This window comes from Dermacentor silvarum, chromosome 4 (assembly GCF_013339745.2).
Source record: "Dermacentor silvarum isolate Dsil-2018 chromosome 4, BIME_Dsil_1.4, whole genome shotgun sequence".
Lineage (NCBI taxonomy): Eukaryota > Metazoa > Arthropoda > Arachnida > Ixodida > Ixodidae > Dermacentor > Dermacentor silvarum.
Genome location: NC_051157.2, coordinates 55,835,562 through 55,862,140, shown reverse-complemented (window position 1 = coordinate 55,862,140; position 26,579 = coordinate 55,835,562). Strand labels below are relative to the sequence as shown.

The 26,579-nt window shown below is 45.4% G+C and overlaps 1 protein-coding gene across 1 annotated transcript in view; it reads right to left on the bottom strand.

Moving 5' to 3' along the window:
• The window catches only part of LOC119448624 (Down syndrome cell adhesion molecule-like protein Dscam2), a 138,869-nt gene that overhangs the window by 71,992 nt on the left and 40,298 nt on the right, over positions 1-26,579 (bottom strand). Inside the window, exons 8-13 of the mRNA XM_049666438.1 lie at positions 25,504-25,681; positions 24,276-24,508; positions 20,970-21,131; positions 18,212-18,502; positions 16,831-16,950; positions 12,966-13,172 (exon numbers count right to left, since the gene is read on the bottom strand). Of these exons, the coding sequence (XP_049522395.1) occupies positions 12,966-13,172; positions 16,831-16,950; positions 18,212-18,502; positions 20,970-21,131; positions 24,276-24,508; positions 25,504-25,681 (1,191 nt within the window). The remainder of the gene's footprint in view (positions 1-12,965; positions 13,173-16,830; positions 16,951-18,211; positions 18,503-20,969; positions 21,132-24,275; positions 24,509-25,503; positions 25,682-26,579) is intronic.

The following is a 26,579-nucleotide window of genomic DNA, read 5'->3' as shown; positions in this document are numbered from 1 at the left end:
AAGGAAGTGGGGTTTAATTTAGGTTATTTGCACTGGCACCTGGTACGGAAGCCGCCTCCATCAGGAGCATAATAAACGTCTGATTTCACATCAGGACACGTCAGAACCACCCTCACTGCACCAGAGGTCTTCGCTTTTAATACCGTCTTCTTCTCTAGGAGACTGGCACTAGGTAATCTGATGACGGTATCTCGGCCAATCACAATCTGCGAATCCGTCAAAATATCCCTCCCATGTTGACGAAACAATCCGCCGGGCCCTCCTCCGATGTCGCACCCTCACCCTCGCATTCTAGAACCTGCGTTGCCATTTGGGAAATCGAAGCTCGACGCGGTTCCACGCTGTGGGTCGACGTTCGCCCCTTTCATCAATTAATCGGCTCTGCGTGACGGTCCACTTGTCAAGATCAGGATTAGATAAAGTGGTCTTCACGGTAATAACCGTATTCACGGATGGCGGTGGTTGTTGCTGCCTCGACGGGAGTTCCTTTGCTCACGCATCACAGTCTATGACACGTTCGGTCGCTGTCGGTGCGGCCCCCCGATAAATAGACTGACTCGTGGGAAGCTTTGAAGGAATGTGCTTTTCTGGGTTTAGACGTAACAATACAGGGTGTTTCACTTCACTTGGGCCAAGCTTTATAAATGTACAACGTTACGTAGCGGAACCGAACGATGGTAATATTGTTCGCCGTCGCTTGGAGATACTCAGAATATTTTTTGCATTCCACCTGATTAGATAATTAGTCCTAATTAATTAATAAACTTTTCAAATAATACAAATTGACAGTAATTTTCCGAGCGTGAACGATGCCCGCGAATACACGCAACAGGCCTCGAGCGGCCAGTCGCGCGGCAATTTCGCGCTCGGAAAAACACCCTTATGTAACACGTATTGAGCAGCAGAAAGCTGCATCGAGTCTTTCATGTTGCTCTGAAATTTTCTCATAGACACTTTTCATCTAATTGTATTATTTAGAAAATATAAATAAATAATTAATACGTAGTATCTAATCAGACGGAATTTAAAAAATAATCTGAGTACCTCCAAGCGGCGGCAAACAACATTACCTTAGTTCGGTCCAGCTACGTGGCATTTGTCTATTTTTAAAATTTGGCACAGTTTACATGAAACACCCTGTATGTATACATATATCGAAAGAAGCGCAGACGCACGTAGAAAAGCAAAAACAAGCATTTAATTCCGACGTTTCAGCCGGAGTCCGGCCTTCATCAAGAGTGAGACTGAAGCACCCAGAGCTCAAGTTATACATTGTTTCTGTAAAGATGGAGCATATTAAGAAAGGAAAAAAAACGTAAGTAGCCTGTGAACACAAACACGCGTATACGGTACAATTAGTGGCGTCCACAAGGAAATATGGCATGGTATGGTATGAAGAACTTTATTGAGTCCTGAAGGTCAACCCTGGGTTGACGTGGGCCGCTCCCACGTTGGGACTGTCAGGCCGAGCCCTTCAGCCACATCGCGGGCCTTCTGGACTGCCCGTAATTGGTCAGAGAGTGATTCACTGTGTAGCATTTTCCGCCACCATTTTTGTTCCTTGTCACAGTCTGTGAAGACCGCGGGGCACTGCCAAAGCATGTGGTCAAGAGTAATGATGCCATTGCACTTATCACAAGGGAGTGGCGTGAGAAATATAAGATAGAAAGACGCCGCCAGTGCTATGCAAGGGAGAGGAGTCACATGCTAGCATAGAGCATGCCAGAAGAGTGTTTGTGTTATTCTGTATTTGAAATTACTGAAACGGTTGTGAGACCACGAAGACGGCCAATACACCGCCACTTGGTTATATGGCACCCATACTGTGACCTCCACTATCCTCTGAGTTCCGCGAACTGCATTCCATTGCATTGTTGGCAAACTGTTTTTTAGACAATCTATGCCTGTATGAAAAATAAAATTAAAAAATTACTGAAACATTAGACGACAAAGTCAAGCATTGAACGTAAATGTAACAGACGAAGGAGAATAAGTTCTATTAAATGATGCAGAAATATGCAAGTAGCTTCGTACACATTCTATATATGAGATGGCAGCTATAACCGTTAGCAAGTGTATTAAACAGACGGAAAAATATTCATTTTCCTATCTCGTCATTATAGGAGGAACGATTTCCTTCATATATAGATATATATATATATAGTCATATCATAAGAAGCCCACAAGCAATGACACCAAGGACTGCATAGGGCGAATTAGTTGTATAGTTCCTGAGTGAATTACAGAAATGACCAATGAACGGAAACGAAAGTGGACGATATACTATATATATATATATATATATATATATATATATATATATATATATATATATATATACACGACACACACACTCACGCTCATATCCGAATAGCTTGTCCCGAAAACCTATAACAATCTAGGCACTGCCAAGCAGAAACATAAATTAGATCTTAACTAGTTTTAGTATAATTGTGAAGCTTGTTGTAGCTGGAGCTTATGGTGTCGCACGATTCAATTTTAATGGAGTCGTTGAATTATGACGCACCATGAATGGGTCTCTCCTTATATGACCGAGGTCCGATTAGTCGACATGTCGAAATACCCAAAACGAGAAAGAGCGTCACAGGTTTTACTGGTACAACCAACTGGATACTTTCCTCGGCTACCGTAGGGAAAGAAAAAATGAAACCTATTTTTTGCTTTACACTGCGGAACAAAACAGGACGGCATGGACTCCACACTTCTGCGTGCAGTTCATAATCAAGATGTTTATATAACGATCGTTTAGCGGAGGCCTTGTGGTAGGTTCAGTCATCCATCTTGCCGACGCTGTTTCACCTTTAGCAAGTGTTTCGAAAAGAGAGTCGTAATTAGGGGCTGTTACTCGAAACCTGGAGCACTAAATCGTTGCGAGCGAGGCGGTTCTGTTGGTCTGTTTCGAGCTATTTTCTTTTGCGTTGGTTTGTCTGCTCTATAAGACCGTTATATGAGTCGTTTCTCGCCGTAAACTTCGGGCCATCAAGGGAAGGGAGCGGCAAAGCGTGTCTTCGCTCTGTGCAGTTTGCTTGTTTCGGTCCATCGAGCCGTGCGGCTGCGATGTTGCAAGGCAACCATGTGTTGTACAAACCGGCAGGAACTTCTGGTGGATCAATGAAAAGAATCTACCCAAGCAAAGTGTACGACACGACGTATCCATCACCATGGATGCTTTATCCTAAAAGCCGGTTGACGTATTTCTATTGTAGATAATCGCCCCGATGCCCAGTTGGACCTCAGCGATGAGGCAACGCTGCAGGCGTTGATTTGATATAGAGGGCCTTGCAGTTGTGGCTCCAATAGATTATTGCGCAAGGCAGCAAAGTAATACCTGCTGAGTGGTTGGCGATGCCTTCAATTCAGCAGTATATACAAAACAAATACGGTTTTGCGGCGAAGCGTACTCAATCAATTTATTCGGTGGATAATCTCGATAGTCAACGTAGAGCATTACCGTTAAGGTCACTGGTTGTTGCTTTTTTTCCCCTATTCACAAAGCTTCTTCCATGATGGTTATTTTGTTTTTCTTTTATTTGCTACGGAAAAATTGGGGTGTAGCTTGCACTAGTGGCGCAAGGCTAAAGACACAGCGGACCTGATCGGTTCCTAGCTGGTCCTGGCCATACGAAGTGATGCTAAGTTATACGAAGTAATGACAAGTGATGCTAAGTTATACGAAGTGTATAAGCAGTTCCTCGTGGTCCATGGCATCAGCGAACGCCTCGCGAAGCACTTGCAGTCCAAGCCCACATAGGGGAAGTGGGGAGAAAGCTATGCACCGTGTATGGGCGGCGCGCAGCAGACGACACGCCGAGATGACGTCACGGCTCATGTGCAGTAGCGCGCAGCTGGTGGGAGCTCAGCCGAGCCGCCGCCAGAGGCGCCTGCTGCTGTCACGGACACCGCGAGCGTTCGGCGCTAATGCGGGGAAGCGGAGAAGCGCGGATGGCGTCGGCAGCACCACTGCGCGTTGCCTCGTTGGTGCTGCTACAATTTGTTTCTCTCTCTCGCTCGCTCTCATTTTCTCTTTCTCTCTCCCGAGCATAGCACGCGACGCGCGCAGTCTCTCTCCCTCTCATTTTCTCTTTCTCTCTCCCGAGCATAGCGCTCGACGCGCGCACTCTCTTTCTTGCTCTCATTTTCTCTTTCTCTCTCCCGATCATAGCGCCCAAACGCGCACTCTCTCTTCCTCTCATTTTCTCTTTCTCCCGAGCATAGCGTGCAACGCTTCGCGAGGTGGTTGCTAGGCAACGCAGTGGCAGGCGGCACACATTACGGCCGGCTTAAACAGCTCCGCTGTCAAAAAAATTTATGTACACACAACTGTAAGTAGTGCACGATGCAACGCAGCAACGTTTTGCGGTGGTGCAAAACTGAATTTTCCGTGCAACTGGCAGTGCAGGGCTGAAAAATTGTGGCTGAAATCATCGAAGAATATTGTCAAAGTCGTGCCGCGATAGCGTTCTTACGTAACCTGCTCCATATCCGCATGCCATCAATGGATCACAACACCTAATGGGCACATAAGCGGACATAAGCGAGAGAGAGAAGAAATTGTAGCAGCACCAACGAGCCAACGCACAGAGCTGCTGCCGACGCCGTCCGCGTTTCCCCGCGTTCGCGCCGAATGCGCGCGGTGTCCGTGACTGCAGCCGGCGCCTCTGAGAGCGGCTCGGCAGGTTTCGACCAGCCACATCCCGGCTAGTGTGGTGGCGCAGCTCGGCCGTGACGTCACCAGGTAGACAAAGCTCGGAGCCACCGTGACGGCGGCTGAACTCTCGGTGACTCAGTGGCGAGCACATGTAGCCTTGACATGGGACGACCAAAGAAGATCCGGACACCCGAAGAAGACGCCGCTCATCTTGAAGCACGTCGCGCGGCCAAGCGAGAACCTGCGGGTCGGCGGCGAGCCGATTCGGAATACCGTGCCTAGCAGCACTTAGCATTTCCTAGGAAAACTTCGCCAAGCCTAGTAAAACCTGGAATAAGCTAGGTCGATCATCAGCTCCGCTGTTTACTCCAGCCTTGCACCACTAGTGCAAGCTGCCCACATTTTTACAGCGTAAGCTGTTATGGCGCAATTCAAATAGCCGTTTCTGGTCGCGATCATGCCGCCGCCGCCCCGTATCCGCTATCGCCGGAAATGCGAAAAAAAAAATTGCCCCCACCTCCCCGAAGGGAATCGTGAGGAAATGCGAATGCATTTCTTGCGCCGAGAGTACACGGCGTAGTAATTTTAATGGCGTAAATTAATGACGAGACGAGGATTTGTACCGTAACCATTCATTTACACATTCATCAGCACCTGTTTGTGTTAATCCTCTGCAGTTGGCGATTGCTCTCAACGCAGTTTCAAAGACGATGTTCTTTAATGACACATTTCCGGATCTTCGGCTCGGCGTTTCGCAGCGGCTTCCCGAGCACGGAGTTCGGTATCGGCAGCTCGCTTCGCTCGCTTGCGTTCGGCATCACGCGCTCTTCGCTTCGCAGCCTTGTCTTCCTGGGTCACAAAATGGCGAAGGACCATCCGACAGATCACATTTCCCGTAACCCTTGGTGACGTGAAATTAATTAACTTCTTTTAATAAACTTTGGCCTCAGCAGCCAGACACAAATGGCGCGTCTGAGCGCCGTACACGGCAAATCTACGTTTTAGTTAAACAGGCTAGTAAGGACAGTCTTTATTACAGCACACTTCGAAAAGCACCCTTTATATATTATGTCGAACTGGAAGGCAACGACAATGCTTAATACAGTTCACGTTCTTGGCGGGAGATAATGCTACCACGAGCACGCCATCTTGCCTTATAACTTGTTGCTTTACATTTGTCGATAGACATGCAATAGAAAAAGAAGTTTGATGTGTTAAAATAAAAGGAAAATGCAACTAGTATGTTAAAGATGTATGCAGGTTTCTTGTGCGCATTGGCGCAAAACTAAATTAAAGAAATTTAATAGATCGCGTGCCAAAATTAGAACACCAGAGCGTGACAAAAAAAGACAGGAAGACTGGGGACCAAAATGGCTACCCACCAAATTTGGTGGTATATAGCGGTCAAAATCTTGGTGTTGTCACCACCCTAAAACGGCGTTGCATGTAGGCTCCCTAGAGTTCCCGCGATGCGAGCGCCCTCACACGCCAGAGCGCGCTCCTCCTCTCCACTCACTCTCCGCTACTCCGCCCGCACCACCAGATCCGGTTGCTAGGGGCGAGGATAAGCGCGCGTGCCCGCAGCTGTTGCTATGGGAGAGGGAGTGAGAGCGGAGAGATAACACCTGCCGGCGCGCGGACACCGACAGACGCCGGACATGCCCCGACTAAGAAATGCATTCGCATTTAAAAAGTTCCCGCTCTTCGCCGGGATCGAGCCCAGGCCCGCTGGGTGGGAGTCGGATACCTTACCACTGAGCCATGCAAGCACTTGCTATCAGGCAGAAGAAAAAATCCCTTTATACGTGCCCTGCGCCTATGCGCCTGCGCGCGCAGGCGCAGAGGACTCGAGCCTCCGCCGGTATGGTGGCGCCATCTATAGTTAACGTGCCTGCAACCACCTCGTGCGACGAGATGCGATTCAGACGAGACGCGCAATCAATGCTATCCCGATGTTAGATGTGCGCCACGTATTCTGGGTACCTCTTCGGTACACGTTATGGCGTCTCCTCGCAAGGTAGGAACCGCTTCTGAAGAAGCGAATTGTATAGAGCTACGTGCGCGGCTACAACCAGGCATCATCGGGCTAAGCAGACTGCTGTGCAGAGAGCATTAGAAGCCGCAGCTCGCCGTCGACGCCGACGCCGGGCGGACAGTTCGGATCGTTTTTGTCAAAATCGAGGCGAAGACCCTTTGCCGCGAAGACCTTGTTGTGCGTGGTGCCGAAATTGGAGCTACTCTTGCGCCGCTAAACCAGCTTACGCTGTGACTGTGCTGCATGTGCTGCGTAGGCCTGTGACTTTTTTTATTTTCTGAATCCGGCCATTAAAGAGTGAATTCCCGTCCAAAGTCTTGTTTCTATTACTGACCCGGACACGTTCATGCACAAGTTTGGATCATTTTACAGCGTAAGCTGTTATGGGCTCATTTTAATAGCCGTTTCGGGTCGCGATGATGCTGCCGCCGCCGCCCCGTAGCCGCTATCGCATGCGAAAAAAAGTGCCCACTCTCCGCCGCGATCGAACCCAGGCCCGCTGAGTGGGAGCGCTTTTTTGATGCGATTCAGACGCGGAACGCAAACAACGCGGTCCCAAGCCTCCGCCGGTATGGTGGCTCCTTCTAGTTAAAGCGCCGGCAAACGCAACCTTTCAGACACTGTAAATTTTGCTGGCGCCTTAACTAGATGGCGCTAACATACCGACGGACGCTCGGGATCACGTTGATTGCGCTAGATTGGGCGTGTTGCAATAAGAGCGAATGTGACAGCCGTAGTTGCATTGTCGGATGCTTGGCTGTGCCGAACGGCGCTAGCCATCGGCGATGGAACGCGTCGGCTTGCACGCGCGACGGTGTCCCAAGCAGCCCGCGTCGGGCGCGTTGCAATGGGAGGAAATGTGACACACGTAGTTGCATTGTCGGCTACTTGGCTGGGCCGAACGGCGCTAGCCATAGGCGATGGAACGCGTCGGCTTGCACGCGCGACGGCGTCCCAAGCTCGTTCCTGACGCGTTCACGCAAATTACTAGGTAGTACTGCCGAAACGCTCGTGTAGCTTACGCTGTGACTGTGCTGCGTGTGCCGCGCAGGCCTGGCCTTTCTTTTAGGCTATCTTAGAGAGAGTAACTACAGCTGAAGAAGTATGTGTGCGCTTTGACGTTGTGCCCTTATTAAAAGTATTGTAATATGTTTTTACATATATAGTCGCGATGCAGCATTTACATTGTATTTGGGCACATAAGTTTGATTAGATCTCACAATTTCTGTTCAACTTTATGTCCTTGCTGCATTATTACATGCGTTGCATTTTTCTGTACATTAACCCATCCCCCCTGACACGGTTATCATATCACCGTAGGGGATTTATGAATAATAAAATAAAAACTAAATTGAAAACCAACGTAAATCACGATCTCATCAGTGCTGACGTATGTAAACTGTTTTCACTTACTCGGTGGCATGCTTCTTTTAACAGCAGAGCTGTTCTTAAGGCCCGTATTCAAGAACGCCACTTTAAGTTCAATCCCATGCTTGACTTGATTTAAATGACGACTGTCGTGAACGTGCCGGAGGAAAGGCAATGTGCATCCTGGGAAAGTTCACATCAGGCGTCACTCAGATGAGGGCCTCAACTTAAGTTGTGTTCTTGAATACGGCGGTTAGTCGACTCTTTGCCGTCTGTCCGGTTTCACGCAGGTCACGTGAACAGGAGAGGATGAGAGCCGCGCTGGGGGAGGGCAGGTCACGTGACCAGCACAGGAGGAGATGCGTGCTGGAGGAAGAGGGGACCAATAAGAACGCACGTGCTGAGGGGAGGACACGACCAATGAGAGGCCACGCTGGTCGCGAGGAGGAGAGGCGATAAGAGGTGTTTCTGTGCGGCGCGCCCTTTCGGATAACGCACAACGTGTAGAGCTGCTGCCGACGCCGTCCGCGTTTCCCCGCGTTCGCCCCTAACGCGCGCGGTGTCTTTGACGGCAGCCGATGCCTCTGGCGGCGGCTCGGCAGGTTTTGACTAAAGTCCGTAGATATTTTTTTGAGAGCAGAAAATCTAGGGACTTTAGTTTTGACCAGAGAACGGAACACATGTCGAGTAGCGTCAGAAGTCACTGCCTTTTCTCGCCTCGCAAGGTTTCAATATAAGTTCATGTTGTAGATCTGTGTTTACTTGTGTTTACGCAATTTCATCACGTGCAACACATGCACGTGTAACACTCGTAACACTCGGTGTAACTAACAGAGCTTCCCAGTTCGACCATCTTCACGGAGTGGAAGGGCCGGTGATGTTTTTTTATCTCACCAGTGGTTCGTGCTTTATAGCTCTCCTATGAAACACACGCAGGTGCTTTTTCAGCTGCTCTTTAGACGACAGAACTACACTTTTTAGATTTGAGTGTGTACTATTGGCCCAATTGAAGTTCCACGCAGCTGCGTTAGAATTTTGTCCCTTTTGGTCATTACGATTGTGCTCCCTTTTTATCACTATCTACTTCCTTATCCTTCTACCTCCTCCATCCCCGACCATGGTTTAGAACACCAGATTTTGCCTTCTGGTTAACCTTCCTGCCTTTCCCCTTTCTTCTTTATTTCTCGCTTTTGACCTTTTTTTTCCATCTGCAACAGCTTGAGTAGGACCTCGCTGATTCGGCTTGTATGTTCCCCTTTTGTTAAAAACGTACTTCATAAAAATAGTGAACGCAGATCGATGCCTATTGGAAAAGAAAAATATAAGCCACCATTGCACCAGCTGTGTGATGCCTTAAGTTCTTCGACAATTCACCTTGCGGAACATGTTCAGCAACGTTTTTGTTCTTTCCCTTACGCACTAAATGCGCGCTGTTATACAAGTATCTCTTGCAGATCGCGTGACGAGCGGGTGATTTTCGATGTAATTTTATGCGAAAAAACAATAAGCGAAGCACAGTGCCTATTTTCACCGCCATCAACGATCTGGTGCGTATCAGAGCGGAAACGGCAAAGCACATTTCGCGCAACGCAACACAAAGTAGAGATGATCATGAAGCTTATTGAGCGTCCATTTTTTTTTTTCAAATGAGTGAAATAGAAAAAGAAATAAAAACATTTAGGCTGCAGTTACAGTTGCCAAGACTTCCAATTTACTCTATCATTGTCCGTGATGGCAAGAATATGCTAGTGTAACAATATCTATGCCAGGGGGAGAATGATTTTTTAAAGCAAGATCATACTGTTCCCATTCACGGGAATTTGATGTCACACTTTTCTTCCGCATGAGGAAATTTCGTCGTCACCTGAACTTGCAAGACAATTTGCGGTAACACAGAATGCACCTTCTTTATTTTTCTATTTCGTGCAGTAATAGACCGTCTTCCAGGTTTTCGCGAAGCATATGACAACCTTTAGACTAATAAGTATGACTTCTGCTTGCTGTTCTTCTAGCAATTAAGGGTGCCGCTTTTATTTAAATGGAACTGCAAAATGAATTCCCCTTTACGTCGCCATACGATTGTCCCTCATCTTCCTCGGCTTGCTAGCACCAGTGCTGTACAACATGACTATTTGACACGTTTTCTTACGTTAACGTCATTTCATTTTTTTAGTTAAATAGACACAGAAAGTTATTTTGTTGAGGCATTATTTTAGACTACGACTTTCCATGTGATCGACGGTAGGATCGCTTATCCCCCTCCCCCCGCCCCCCAGTCGTGAGTTTAACTACCCACACGACGAAAAACACAGGCGTGTAATACAGTTCATTCAACATAGTTTATTGGAGGTCATGTGCTGTATGGCCTAAAACGGCAGTTCCTTGGGACCGGGGGTTATGTTAGCATTGAAGGGCCATCAGAACGAAACTGCTGGGATATTTTCAAAACGCTTTAGGCTGTAGTAGTCAGGCTAGTTTAGCATAACGAGCTCAACACTCAGTTAATAGAATGGCGAGTCCAACTTCGATTTCTGAAACGCTACCGGACGGGGATTGTGTCATACCTGACAGTATTTGCGCATGCTTTCTTCCTATCGGTGTTACATTTTATGGCTATAGTTGCAACCACCACCTTAATGTTTCTTGATGGTATTGCCCTGCAATATTATTTTCTGCTTTCTGCTCACGTATTCATTTTATTATTCCAGCTTTTCTTCTGACTCATGCAGCCTCACTATCCTCAATCAGCTTCTATGAAAGTTCATTTAAAAAAACACTCCACGTTTTATTCAACGAGTACGGAAACACCCGCTATCTTGGCTATTTGTGTCAGGTCCGGGGTGATAGGACTTAGTATGAAAGATGCACAATAGCAGTGTTGTCGCGCTTGAATCTTAGAACACTCATTAACGATTGACGTTATTCATATAAAACAGGGAAACATGGAGCGAAAAGAGCGCGTCGCATGTATACGTGGCAACACCAACGAAATTTGAAAGAGTACAGCGAGCGCTGCGAGGAAGTCGTGATTTAGCGCAATTTTTTATCCCGTAACGTTTTCGAAGAAATGTTGCAGGGTCGTAAACGCGTGGAAAGGGTGCCGCAATATGAATTCTTACGCATTTGCCATTTCCCGTGTATATGAGGAAGGGTAGTGAGTTGCCTCGCAGTGGCCGTGCTTTGAAGGAAGCGGCGACGCACAGATAGAGACGCTCGTCAACATTGGCAAACTTAATGACAGTCGTAAAAATCTTCGTTTATGAGGCACTAACGCAGCAGTAGACAATACGAACAATAAACTTCACCATGCAGGAAGAGAGGAGCCAGGGAGAACCTACAACCTCACTCTCTTTCCCAAACGCGGTAAGCAGATCCAACAACAAAAACAAAAAGAAGTGCTCAAGGAATGGCGCGAATGTAATCAGTTTAAGTGAGCAATATAAACTTGCCAGAACGACTGGGAATCCGATGGGTTTTGTTTCTGAGAGGGCGGTCAGCCGTCAATACCACAACAGCCGTCTCCGCGCGTCATGGGACCTACTTACAGGCGGCACAGTGCATTCCTTGAGCTCCCATTTAATGTCAGCGTATACGACTTCAAACTAGAAGGGCGTCCCCACGACCGTAGCGTCTTCGGTCATTTCGTCTAAGAAGGGTAATTTCCTTTACAGCCTTCCATCTCTGCCGTGATAAAACATTTCGCTCTCCGCATCAAACAAATAGAACCAACGCGGGAATCGAAAACAGGGTGCTGGCATAATTGGACGACGTTTCCTGACATTGGGCTACGATGTTGAAGATGTTAAATTGTGCGCAGAACAAAAAAGAAACAAGAAAATTAAAATAAAAAAATAAAAAATAAGATAGGAACGAAAAACGTATGCAGTAAATTCATGGACATGCTAACAGTACAGAACGGCGCCGTGAACTCTCGCATAATGCCGATGAATAAAGTTCAGTTCAGCTGCTGCTGCTGCTACGCGTTGACCCACTTTTTAGAACCGCTAGAAGAGGGGGGCCGCATGAAGCCGGATTCTTGTACGATGTTTGTTGACGTACACGCTCGCATTCCGTTCCTTTATTTTTTTATGGCTGTGACAGCAGCTAAGCGCTCAAGCGCGGTTGTCCGTCGGTCTGTCCGTCCTTTCGGTTACTCTGTAGTCATCAATGCCACCATCCTTGTCGTCGTCGTGTTGTTGGGCTACCTTCTCAACCTGAGCTTCACCTCCCCCTCATGACGAAGAAACACAAAACTTTGGAGACCTCCGTCGCTAGGTACATCACTTGCGTCCTTTCAAAAATGTGCAGTTAGGAGGCGGAGGCGGTAAACACTTAGCTACCACGCTACGTCGACTCGACAATCTACCGAAGCAGTGTCTCCAATAAACTTTCCATACGCCTTGAGTTGCTACGTTTGCGTAAAAAGCCCTTCACTACAAAGATTAGCGAACATTCACGCACTTGCACTCTGAGCCGTGGGTCGAAATCGGTGCTCGTGCTTGATGACACTCGATAATATTCAGTGACACTGCTGAAGTCGCACTGGTTTATGTTATTGCTTTGATTGGCGTAGATTGGTGTCATGGGTATTGTAAGAATTAGTACCTTGTGTCGAAAGTATACCAGCAATGTTTCATCGGAAGTTGGTAAAACAGAAACAATATGAGGTGCAAAAGTTTGAGAGCTTAAATATAAGAGCCAAGCACTGGAAAGTTTAACGAAATGTCAACAGACACAGCACTTTTCTTTCTGCGCATCTAGGTAATGCACCATAACCAAAAAAAAAAAAAAATAGCTCGCGTCGAAAAGATAGAAACCTTAGTAACTACGAAACACTGCTTGACGCACTAACGAAGATGACCACTAAAATGTAGCTACACATTGGGAACATACCGTGCACGTCAAGCTTGACTACGGTTGAGATGCCAGATCCGACACCATTCTGAATCTGACACAGGTAGCGCCCGGCGTCCGAGCGCTCAACTTCGTTGATGACGAGCGAGCCATTCTCCAGCACACGGGAGCGGGAACTGCTGGTGATGGTTGCGAACTGGCGGCTGCCGTCATCGGACACTGGAGCCAAGAACACACACACACAAAAAGGCAAGAACAAAAGTCAAAACATAAGTGCTGCAATTAGCTCACATAGAATAAAACAGAGGTGTATCCAACAATGACACCCACCCACCCACACACACACACCACACACCCACCCACCCACACCCACACCCACACACACACACACACACACACACACACACACACACGCACGCACATGCACACGCACACGCACGCACGCCCGCACGCACGCACGCCCGCCCGCACGCACGCACGCACGCACACACACACACACACACATACACACACACAATTAAGTCGCCTTTAGGCGTAAACAAATGCTGTCCATTCAAAATTTAGTGTCAGCAATTTTCATGCGGCTTCAGAATAAAATAAAGTGTCCAACCGCAGAGTGGACTTAGAAATATTCAGCAATTTTTATTTCATGTTTATGTAAACTCTACGCCATAACTCACAACAGCAACGTCAGATATGAGTGCATAACTATTTCACGTCTAGCATATTTGAAAAACACGTATACAGCTCCTTGAAACATGTGGTTCACGAACAATATTGTGAGCGGTAAGGAAAGAAGTAAAACCACTACTTGACGACACACTGCCACTGAGAGTGAACACCCATTGGGTCTATCTTTAGCAAAACATTGTAAAAATATTATTAAAACTTGCAGGACAGGCCGAATCAGAAGTGCTTTGAGGGTATGTGCGACATATTTCAAACATCAATTATTTTATCATTGTTTTTGATTTGATATTGCTTAACTATCGTCATGCACTATTGCGCGACGATAGTTATAGATAGAACACGATGACGACGAACGCGTGAGCAGTGTCACGAGCGGGTTCGCGCGGCTGTGCCGAGGGGCGCCAACGAGCCAGTGCGCGGGTTGTTCGCGGACGACGACTTGCAGAAGTGTGCTGACGCGGGCAAATCTGCGCGAGATACCAAAGTATGATCTAACAAGAAAGGTTATGATGATGACGACGACGACGAAGAGCCTGCTACTTCTTCCCGTCCTATCTGAGCACTGTTCATTGCCACTTTCAGCCGCGTCCCAGAGCTTCTTCCGAATTACAGAAAGAAGTTACAAAGGGCCGCCGTGACAGGGACCGAATTCACAGAGCTTGTAACTCGAAACTGATCTTTGCTATTCACTGAACGCCTTCGCTAATAACACCTCCACATCAAGACTGGCTGGAATGTGCTCTTACGAACACTTCTAGCGTAAGAGCATTTTGTGAATACGGGCCCAGGACCGGGGCGCCACCTTCGACTGAGGAAGCTGTTTCTCCGCCTAGTTTCGACATGGGTGTAAATTTTCTATGAGAACAATGTAATCATGGCGAGAAGGCATAGGTAATTGCTGAAAAAAAAAGTCTCTGCAAATGGCAAGCGAAGAAAATGCTGCAGCTGTTCACATTGAGGCAGAGTTTCTGAGTCGGTAAGTGTTCTTAATTTTCTTTCAGGCTGATTTAAGCAGCTTGACTTCGTTGTATAAACAATCATTATTTTTGTTTAAACAAACAAACAAACCATCATCATTGTAGTATTAAAGTCGAGATCCACAATCGGAGTAGCCTGCGCTGCCGTCTTTGTGAGGTTCTGTGTAGTATCAGGTGACTCCCACCATCCGTCGCTACAGTAAACAAATATTTGACGCAAAGCTACTCTCTTCTTCCTTTTTTTGTCTGGTGTACTGAATTATGACTATTTATCTGCTTAGATAGTTCGTATGATTGCGAATTAGCAGTAAGTGTTAATCGCTAGAAGTTGGGCTTGTTTGAAGATATTCTGATTTTAACATTGCCAAGCAAGAAGAAGACAAAACTATAAGACGAACACTTACAGCTGCACAGGAAACTGACAGTACCTTAAAATAGACTGTTTCCTATACACGTTTGCTCATAGTAAATAAGTGTAAAAAATACATAAGCTGTCAATGCGTTTTATGTCAATTATATTTGATATGCGGCGGTTATAAGTTTTAGGGAACCATTTAAACGAAAGGTGCAGCGGTGGCTGCAGTGACTTTCTCGATAGTCCAACTAGTGAAGCGCGTGGTCACCGCTGAGAAAATAATTTTTGCTCTAACAGTGAATTCATTGTGTAGCTATAGAAGATTTCTAGCGTGTGATGAGCCTAAAGATACGTGGTATAATTGAAACGTTAACTAAGCTTCCATACTAATTATTGTATGATCTTGTTATACACTCAAGTTCACTCCAGCACGCGCTTGATGTGTAGTACCATATTGCCGTACAGACTGCATCTCATCGGTCGGTATCGAAAGGGGCTAATTCCTGTGGTTTGCATTTTTGTTTTCGTAATGGTGACAACTTCTATTAGTGATGTTCTAGGATACCTCCTAAGGGTTGCTTTTACATGCACAGGCCAAAATGCCCAAAGTCAAACCTTCCTTAATTGGAAGCTGATTCTTCAAGATAAGCAATAAATGACGTTGCTTGTTGAGGTAAAATGAAATAATTGTTTGGCAGCATGCAAGGAAGAATTGATGAAAATGATAAATTTGGTGCGTAGTGGTAAAAATGTTATTAATTTATTTATTGAAATATTGTGAACTGCAAATGTTGGGTAGAAGTATAGTATGTCGCCGACTTTTCCACAAGGTTAATTTCGCAAAGAATGAAGGGTAATGACATGTTATGTGAATGTTTCCATGGTTTCCTTATTTAAAGCGACTGGATGTGAATTGTTTGTGAAATGCGAGCGAATATAAGAGGGATACTTTTTCAAGTCTATACGTCAGACCCCTGTTTGTCAGACTATAAGATATTTTTTAGCTTTTTTTCTTTTATACTACTTGCATGTGACTTTGTCACTTCCGGTTTCAAATTCCTAAGTAGCTAAAAAAGTGACATATCTCTTTTCCATTCACTGAAATAGTGTCAACGAAGTCATTCGTTAAGGAACCGTCTTCACGACACTTGACAAAGGACTACTTCAACGGGCCAGTCTCAGCTGGTAACAAAGCAAGCCAAGCCTCGGCTTAATTTGGTTTGGTTTTCCTCTACTGATGGCTGGGCATAACCATAAGGGGGAATTCACCAAGAGTCCGATGGCATTAAACACATTTAGTGATTACTGAAAATACTGAAAATTTCGGGGAATAAATGAATAATAAACAACATCATAAATAATTCTTTCACGGCAGAGCAAGCATCCATACGACAAGGTACAGGGTCGACCACATCTTAGGTGAACACCTCATTAGTATTAAAGACATCATAGAAGCTCATACTCAGTACATGTCTCGAAAAATCATTATTGTGTTTATCGACACCATGATTACACATCGTATAACGAACATTTCACTCGTGAAGTAGAATAAACGCTGTAGTTTTACCGACTTGAATACTAATGAGGTGTTCACCTTAGATGTGGTCGACCCTGTACAAGAGAGGAGGGTCACAGAGAAAGCATGTCAGGAATAGAAAAATGCATACCAAGCTGTCTGAACCCTGCTTCTAAAATGTATTTCCTTAACATAAAAATTATGTTCACTGCGTAAATGGTTTCTGTTGGCACCGATATTATTCAGTACAATCGGTTCATTGCGTCGCCACCAAACCGGCCTTCATTTCGAAGATCTTTATTTACTTTTCCCCTGCTCTAAAATACCTGTTGATATAAATACTGATTGATTAGTAACAATACTTACAGCGTTCTTTCTTCCATCGGATAACTGGGATCGGGAATCCATGCGCTTGACAGTGAAACATTAGAGGCTGACCCAGTATGGCGGCTTTGTCTTCAGGTTCGTGCTGCCACCGCGGGCCAACTGCAGAGCACAGATGAAATTAAAAAAATATTCGATGGTGATAGACTTGAAATATCCAAGAAATAGCCTAAAAATAGCGAAGAAAACATTGGGCACCTGTCCTGACCACAAAGAAGAAAGAAAATCGCAAATAGTTTGCCACACTATTTAAAATAACAATTCTTCGCATGTTAAACTCGTCCACTTCTAAAAGAGAGCACATTGCAATATCGTACAAGTTGGCACATTCAAATTAAAGAACAAAAAAATAAGAAAAAAAGCAAAGAAACTTCTGCTTTTCATATTCTGTTATTTTTTTTGTATAAAGATAATCGCCAGTTCGAGCGAATGGGAATATCTTTGATGTCATTATTGTTTGATATTATTTATTGTACTCTTACTGTTTAAATGTATATATATATATATATATATATATATATATATACTTTACACTACGCACCGGCGCAATGCTGCTTTAAGAGCCTGTAGGGTGATATGAATAAATGTATAAAATGTAGGGTTGCCAAATCTATACTTTGTGACCGAATTAAAGCCGAAAAAAAAACATTATTTCCATAAGTTCTGCGACCACAAGCGCGTTTACTTTAATAACGCGTGCTGGAACGTATTTCTCGCACCTTCAGCAGACGGCAACTCATCATCATTTCATTTGTTCCTAACGACCTGCTGGCTCGCGCTTATGCACCGGGTGCTCCCCGGTTCATTAAATCGGTTCTGTGCTCTTTCACTGCGCGGTGACTTTCGCCTTTGAAGGTAACGCGGTCGCCGGCAGACCCAGAGCTCCACCATAATGTGTTTACAGTGCCTAATAATCTGCAAACGCTCTATTAATAGCATATTTATGCCAATCTACGAGCGAGATCTGGTATTCTCGTTTGCCAAGAGCAACTAACCTTTATAAATACACAGTTTCCTTGTGCTTTAATATATCAAAGCACTACATACTATTGATTTCTCTTTTTTACTAGCTGCGAGAAATAAGAATCTTGGCCACTGAAAGGACCTGCCATCCCAAACTCTTAGCCAAGAAAGACTGGAAGAATGAATGAGCTAACCGATAAACATAACACTATCTATATAAGTTCACGAACTAAAAAGGAAGAACAAGGGTAAAAGAATGAAACGAAATTACATGCGTAGACAACAGCCAATTGTAAATTAAATAAATTCTTAGATTTTAGTAGTAAGTTTAAGTTCAAGCCGAAGTACTCTATCGGTGGCAGTTTACGTCTCCATAGATACGGCGTAGGCACGCACTCACCGCGAACCAACATAGGTGCCGTGTAGTTGGCCGAAGCTGCCGGATTGGAAGCGACGCAGGTGTACAGGCCCCGATGGAGCTCCTGGCGAACCGCGATGATTGACAAGAAGGACGTGTAATCGTTCGTTCGTGATGCGGTGGCGCCCAACGCCTTCTCGTCCAGGGGCCGTCCGTCCTTGAGCCATCCGATGGAGATGGGCGGGTCCCCATCGGACACAATGCAGGCTGCACCCGCTCGCTTGCCTTCAGTCAGGTCGTCCGGAAAATTGAACGGGCTCACCACAGGCGGCGCTGCAATTACATTGCATTGCAATTACAGGCATACGCGACTATACAAGGTTGATATAGAGGTGTTGAGGAAGACAGAAAAGATAAAGGAGTCATAGACAAAATGGTAGACTGATAAACATCTATAGATTACTTGATTAGCTCAAGCAGGCTTGGTGAATAATTGGTCGCTTCACCGTTTCGATGAGGATGCCAATGAATCGCAATCGCCATGATCATGATCACTTTCATCATCAACGATTATTCGCACTGTTTTTTAGACAGGGGTTACATGATAGATGACACTGCGTCGTAAACTTTTATCCGAGGAGCAATAGTAAGCAGCCGTAGGCATATAAGCCAGTATTTGGCAAGAACACCTACTTAGTCGGAATGCTGAGGCATATTGTGCCAAGAACGTCTCGTTAACACACCAGGCGCGTAAAGGTGGGACATGAGAATGAGAGCGAGCGAGCGAGTGAGTGAGTGAGTGAGTGAGTGAGTGAGTGAGTGAGTGAGTGAGTGAGTGAGTGAGTGAGTGAGTGAGTGAGTGAGTGAGTGAGTGAGTGAGTGAGTGAGTGAGTGAGTGAGTGAAAGCAAGTGGGTGCAATTCGAGGTGATCTGTAAATGGCTGCGCCACCATTTCGCTAGCTTCATGTTGTTGCTTGTAATAAATAGCAGGTAAAACAATATAAAATTATGGTAGTGACCTCTTCCTTTGTTGGTTAACGCTTTGGAAGTCAGCATAACGAATCTACACGAAAGAGAATTACACGTATATATATTTAGAAGCCCGGGCAAAGTGCATGAAAATCTTGTGTTGACCAGCTTCAAAGGTTCTCTCACGTCGGTCTTGAGTACTTGTGTTTTAGGGTCATGTGAAATTGCAAATGAAGAGCTGTCCTTCAAAATAAAGCTTGCGAATGTGTACATTTGAGCCTGGCAAATATTATGGCAAATTCCCCACTCACTCCACGAAAAGAAAGCAATGAAGGTTGACGAACGCGACGTCCAGCCGAATTCATCGAGCACTTTGTACGTGCTGTTTGCATTTGATGGTTTTCAGACAAGGAAACGTCCTGAAGTAATTATAGAGGGCTAATGGATTATTTATAAATCTCTCCTGTGACGTTTACAAAGGCGTCGATTCACAGAGTAAATGCACTCACGCATGTTTTCTACGACGCAGCAGCGCAGAAGCTTCAGTTAAGCAGCTATGCCCTCAGAAAATCACTTTGATGTAACGCATGCCCTACTCTGGTCATAAGATAAAGCTTCTACTTATTACTTGAATTTATAATGAACGACGTACTCAAACGAAATACCGTGCACGAAATACTGTACCGTACATGAAGTACTGTGCAGTGAAGCTCCGTAAACTTCCCAGCATCCTGAGGAACTTCTCTGCACTTACATTAACGTTACTCTGGTACATTATTCGTGATCATACTCATGTTATTTTCACAGTATATTTAGAGGTACATACACAGTGCTGAACAAAACAGGAGGCAGCTCACTCCCGGCTGCCGGCTGTGGTGTTGTTAAACGTTTGTCTTCGGTGCATTGGGTATGCTGTTTTTCTTTGACTACACTGTCGCTATTTATCAGGCGGACATCGCCTTCTTTTGAATTAATGGAAACGTCGAACTTTGGTTGGCAGTAGCAGGTTTAGTTATTCACCTTGCCGGTTTTCAAATATGGAAACCTCTTCACCGCAAGTTGCCCCCATAGTACGCAAATGCTGTGTCTTGCCTCAATTTATGTCAAAACTACGGTCACAATTGCCCAAAGCCGCTCTTATGCGCAAGGACGCTTCATTGGAGCAGACATCAGACAAGTGTTTTAGCGAAATAGAGGTCGTTGGCCAGTTTCGTATCCCAAATGAAAATCGTGGTCAATCCGATGGCTGGTTTGTCTGAAGCACAACGCCACTAAACTAGACTTGCGTTATATAGCGCCGAAAAATAAATCCATGACGTCAGGGGCGCCTCGACGAAACTTGATTATTACTAATGCGATATACTTCTGCTGGCTGGCAGACATGTAAACAAGAGAGTTGAGAGGTTAGCTTTCACGACTCCCCCATACCACCTTCTTAATGGTCACCACCTGACGAGTTACTAGGGCCGTGATGTCCGTATTTGATAAGCTCCCGTTCGTTGCAATGAAATAGGCCGGAGCAGGTGCATGGAGCTGTCATTGTTCACAGCGTTGACTTAATACGTAGTAAAATAATAGAGATAAGTCAGCTCACCAGGACGCTTTTGATAGGATGCGTTTGTGGGCATGAACGCTCAAGAGAGGTCGCACGCGATGGCACGAAAGAGACGTATTGCTGATCAAGCTCGATCACCCATGTAAACACTCAAACTGTCAACTGTGCTAGTCTTAGTCTCCTTAATGTCACAGGATCCGTGCTGAACACATCATAACCACCGGAAAAGGAGGTTCAATGTCCACAGTTCACTGCTCGCGATCCTTGGCGACTTACTCATGACACGCACGGCCAGCTGTCCTCGTGCGGTGTTCCCTTGCGCGTCGCGAGCCGTGCATTCGTACCAGCCTGTGTCCTGGCTACGCTGCACTTGCGTCACCACCAGGGTGCCGTTGGGAAAGCTGCGTTGCCGATGATTCTGCGGAAGCCAGCGGCCGTCTGTGCACGAGGACGCCGCCAATACGCCGTTGAAAAGACGGAAAGAGAAGCGGCATAACGCCAAGGTGACACTAAACAATCCGTACAAATTCCAACGAAATACTTCCAGATAACAATTACACAATGAAGATCGATCTCCTTACTCTCTCTGCATCAAATTAACCCGCTCACCTGGTTTGGCAACATGAGCGAATTTTCTCATAAGGCTTTTAAAAACATGAAAGAAACCAAAGCAGTGAGGTTATGCAATATGAGATCGGCGGTTGCTACCCTCAAGAAAGAAAGGTACAGAAGGCGGGCCTAGAAGGAGTGAAGTAGGAGAAACGCGAAGCTCTAAACACAGGTGCGTTCACAGAAAGCTCAAGTCCCATCATGCGTTCGCTCACACGCACACTTTTCGCTCAATCGCGTCATCTCTATGGTAGCAGTCTTATACAGCAAAAAGAAAGGTTTACTACCACCTACAAGCAAGGGCTACATCATGTGGTTGAAGTTTCCCAGTTCGGAAATGCTGGCTGTGGCTGTAACGCCTGTGAAAGAAATAAACTGTTTTTATATTTAACTTAGTTCCACAGAGAATAGTATTTCTGTAGCTACACAAAGGCAAAACTGATGCAAAACTGATGCTAAATGGGTCACACATGCCCCTCAATTCAAACAAAACAGTAGCGCAACTTCAGCCTGTGATTACACTGTTGACGCGCTGAAAGGAGTCGCCCGGCAGAGTTGCTCTCGGTGCGAACACAATTTTTAAATTACATAAACAAGTGCACAAGCTCCATAGTTTAGAGTCACTTGCTGGCACGCGTTTCTCTTTCAAAGACCAATAAAAAGTACACACACAAAGAAAAGACACGTTAATATTAAAAGGATGATTACGTTTTGTATTGTGTACACACGGTCGAGAAAGTAAGGCAAGAGACATGCATGAATTACATGAAAGAAAGATGCAGTACACCAGTAAGCACCAGGCTGTAGAAAGCAACCATATGTTGATGCTGATATTTACTTACGCCGCAGGCAAACTGCAGAAGTTCGCAAAAAAAAAGGAATCCAGGTTGCCAAGGCGGCATAGTGCAATATCGTGAAGTTGCAAGAGTAAAAAGGCACGACGGAAAATTACTTCCTGCAGTTGGAGAAACGCGTTTTTTTGCACGCTGCGCCCAGCCTCTTACCGAAAGGGCTGAATCTGAGAAGACCGTACTGAACATACTGAACAAACGGAAGCAACAAATGATGGAAGTTCTCTATATTCTGGTCTCGAAATTGCCAACAGTAAAATTAGGGTAATACCAATGAAGAAACAGAAAAATGAGGTCTTTCTGCGCAGAATATATGATACATGTTTCAAATAACGAACAGGAAAGAAATTCATACGGAGCGTATTATGGGACATTTGCTAAGCGTGACTGCTATCGCTGCCAGAAATCTGTCGTTAGAAGCTTTCCCTCCCGTCACGGCGTGCTTCAAAGGTTGTAGTTGTGCGAGTGAGCGGGTCCTGTCTAGTATTGTTTCTTTTGTGTGCGTTAACATGATGTATTTTAAGCGCGAGTAGATGTTTTTGTGTAAGAGCTTTCGCTGTAAAGTAGAGCGACATGTTTTTGCGAAGACTGACTTATATCGCGAAGGGTAAAAGTATATTTAAACATAAGTAGCTGCCCCAAGTCATGCTGTCTGCATCCCACTTGATATACTTTTACCCAAGCTCAAGGAGCATCAAAATTTTCAGCAGGAACTTCGGCTTCAACCGTGTATGCAAAAATGTATTCCACACGAAGTATAAGAACAACCAATGACTCTAACGCTGTGTGTAATGGTCTCCAGCTCAGCAACTAAAAGAAAAAGGAATTGCTTGAAATTGAGTTGTATATACTCGCGAATCTTATTTATGAAATTACCTTGAAGACATCGGTTACTCAGTTACGCGTAGCGATTAATCATGTACATGCTTTAAATATTTACCTGTTTTTAGAGTCAATATTGTCTGTATTTCTTTTACCTAAAAGGGCTCGAAGCCCCCAATTGTATTTTTCGACTGAGAAACTGCTATTTGTGTGAAAAAGGTTGTTGTCTGACGCAAAAACAAAGCGAAAAAAGCAGCTATAGGTATACAGGCTGTTATACTATACAGAAAGCGTTTAGGGCTTATGGCCACAGTATTCGCCCTTGAAGGCAAGACTATAGTGCTTCATTACGCTTTGTATTCGCTTATGGCTGGTCAGGACATTTTAAGACGCTCAACATAAAAAAAGTTCGAAGTATTTAATTTGATAACATTCATGCTGCAAGAGCTGCAAATACCACCCGCAGCTTTCTGACAAATTGAACTAGTAATGTAGCGGAATAAGAGCCTAAAAAGTTCAAGGACACAAAGCAAATTAATTGCAGGTGAAGCACCCCCCTAGACGTCACTGAATTGAATGGAATTCTGTGGGTTTACCTGCCAAAACTGCGATTTGATTATGACACACGCCATAGAGGGAGGGGGGGGGGTTCTCCGGATTAATTTTGACCACCAGGGCATCTTTAAAGGGACATCAATGCACAGGACACGGACGTTCTTGCATGTTGCCCCCATAAAATGTGGCCGCCGCCGCTGGGCTTTGATCCCGAGACCTCGTGCTTAGCAGTGCAACACCATATAGCCGCTAAGCCACCACGGCGCGAGGACGTCACAGCGGTTCATTTCACTCAAAAGAAGATCTTGCCACGAAATGAAGTAGTGCAGAAAGCAAACTGCTGGTCGTTAGGGTAGTGCAGAAAGCAAACTGCTGCGTTAGGGCAGTACCCTAACGTACAAAATATCTAGAGACCTGCAGCAATACATCCAGCCAGTTTAATTGCTCTTAATGGCTCTTAAATAGCGTATGCATAGGCTGTGAAACGTGCTTCATTAGTGCTCAATACAACTGGAACAAGTTGGGAAATCGCGAAAGAGAAAGCAGCAACTCTCGGTACATATGTTGGGTACGGATGCTAACCTTACTCCAACTTTATAAAACTAATACAAAACGCACTTATACAGCTAAAGCTAACTTTTTACAAAGTTTGCAAGACTTAATCTCCGGCCCTTCACAGGGGCATACGATATGCTCAACTCTTCGTGTTTTCAAACTTCATTAAGCGTCTCCGTGGCATACGCACCTTTCTGCCAAGCGATGCTGTGGATGGGGTACCCTGCCACGGGGCAGTACAGGCGAACTGTGCGGCCTGCCAGCGCCGTGACGTTCGCCGTCGGCCTCCGTGCCACGGGCTTTCCCGGTACGACGAGACGCGCTGAGTGCGATGCCTGGCCGGCGCTGTTGCGCGCTACGCACGAGTAGAGGCCACCGTCCTCCACGCGCACGCTGGTCAAGTTCACGTAACTGTGAACGAGGCTGAACGGGCGAAAGAGCGCAAGGCGAGAAACACATAGCTTATTGTGTAGAAGAGGTACTCGCCTTTGAGTATCAGTTGCTGAACTATTCGAAGACAACATGCTCAGCAGTCCCTGCATGCTTAATGGGCGCTGAACGTTGTAGTATCAACACTGAGGTTGGGCTTTATGAGCAGTAAGGGAAAGTTTATAGAATTTTCGGTGGTCTATAGTAAGAGACTGCTGTAAAATTCGCAGCGCGAAATAAGGAAACGTGCACGACGAACGATTCTTTACAACTAAAAGCAATTCAGCTTAGTGCATAAAAGTAAAGTAGGTTTTCAAAGACGCAGTGCAATGATACCACGAGCCGATATTTTAAAGGCTGGGAAGACGCACCTGACTGACTCCTGTAACTGCGCACAAGTATGTGTGGGCGATTGGTACGGTGAATAAAGAGACCGGTGTGACGCATGATTACGGAGGCGGGACAATTTTTTATAATCATGTCCTCAAAGACCATTACGCTAACAACCGTAAGGAGGGCAATACATATATTCAAAAAATAGAACCCTAAATTTCTTCACAGCAACGGCTTTCGAAAGTTAACAAACTTTCGAACGAAACTTTTGCACTTCCCCCTGATGTGTCGCAAAGTTTACCTTGAACGCGGCGAGTAATAGAAGACAGGAAAACGAGGTATTTTCATCTCATCACCTCTTGTCATACACTTATTTCTTTGGCTCATCACTCAAGGAAAGCAAAAATGTAAGTGCTTATATTGCATGACAATTCGTTCCTCAGCAAAAATTCAGTTGCAAATCGAAATACCATGGATTCTTTGGATGAGTCAACTAAACTAAGCACACCATACCCAATTTTTATTTGTTTTTAGCGTTATAACGAACTTACGCTGAGAATATTTGAGTTTTAATACCAATATTGCGTTTATAGACACTCAGTGCACACCTTCGATCATACGATATGGCATGCAGACTATGGGAATAACAGATATACCGTTCACTGCTGACGTAGTCTCCAATTCGGACATGATAATGCTCCGGAACCACCTCTCCATCGAGTGTCCACGTCACCTGGGGCAGGGGATTCCCCGACGCGGAGCACTTGAGGGACGCACTGCTACCAGGAGCAACCTGGATCTCGGGAAACGCGTGTTCTAGTACTGGAGCATCCTCTGTCAGAAAAACGAAGCAAAATGATGCGTAAGAGTTAGCAGTTGAATCTGAGGGCATTCATTAGAACTCTTGTGTCGTACATAAAAAGGATATACGTAGCGAAATTCTATAGAAACAAGCAGCAAATACATGATCCAAGACTGTAGCGGGGAATATGTGCCGCTGTTCACGGTGGCACTGATGCCCTTTCTTGTGCCTTCTTTTTACCGGTGTTATCTGATACGTAGATAGTACGAAAGTACTACGAGCCCTTACGTATATAGTTTGAGTGTGTGCGTAGTTTTTATGTTTGACGGTGGTGGCATCATTCGTAGTAAGATGCACCGAACTTTCTCCTACTCGAAACCACAAAAATTGTCACGAGAGAATCGTGTCACAATGCCTACAGATTCGCACCGGTGTAGTGCCTTTATTTCTAATATAGTGCATGTATGACATCTCTGTGCGTTTGTATGCACCTATGCGTTGTTACCTTTTATTCACGTGATTTTCATAATACTTATTGCTCAAAAGTTGCTACGTGTTCTGCAGTCTACGCAAACGTTATGCAAGGTGTGAGCAGAGTAACACTCGGAACGTTGATAAAAAAACGAGAGTTGCCTTAGCCAACAATCACTCCGTGTCGCAGGGGTTTGTCACGCATGTGCCTAGAAGGCACAGCGATTGGGCCTAATTCCCGCTTCCTGTTTCCTATAGGAGGCTCAACTAGTCAGTGAAGGAGCTCACAACTGCTCTTCTTCTTCATCATGATCTTCTTCGTCCGCCTATTATTTATGTCCAATGTACGACACAGTTCCCATAGTACAATTTCAGCTACAGTTCCCTCGGGTAATTTTTGTAGAAAACTTTATGCATGGCAGGACGAAGGCATTTGCCAGCGATCTCCCATTCACCCTG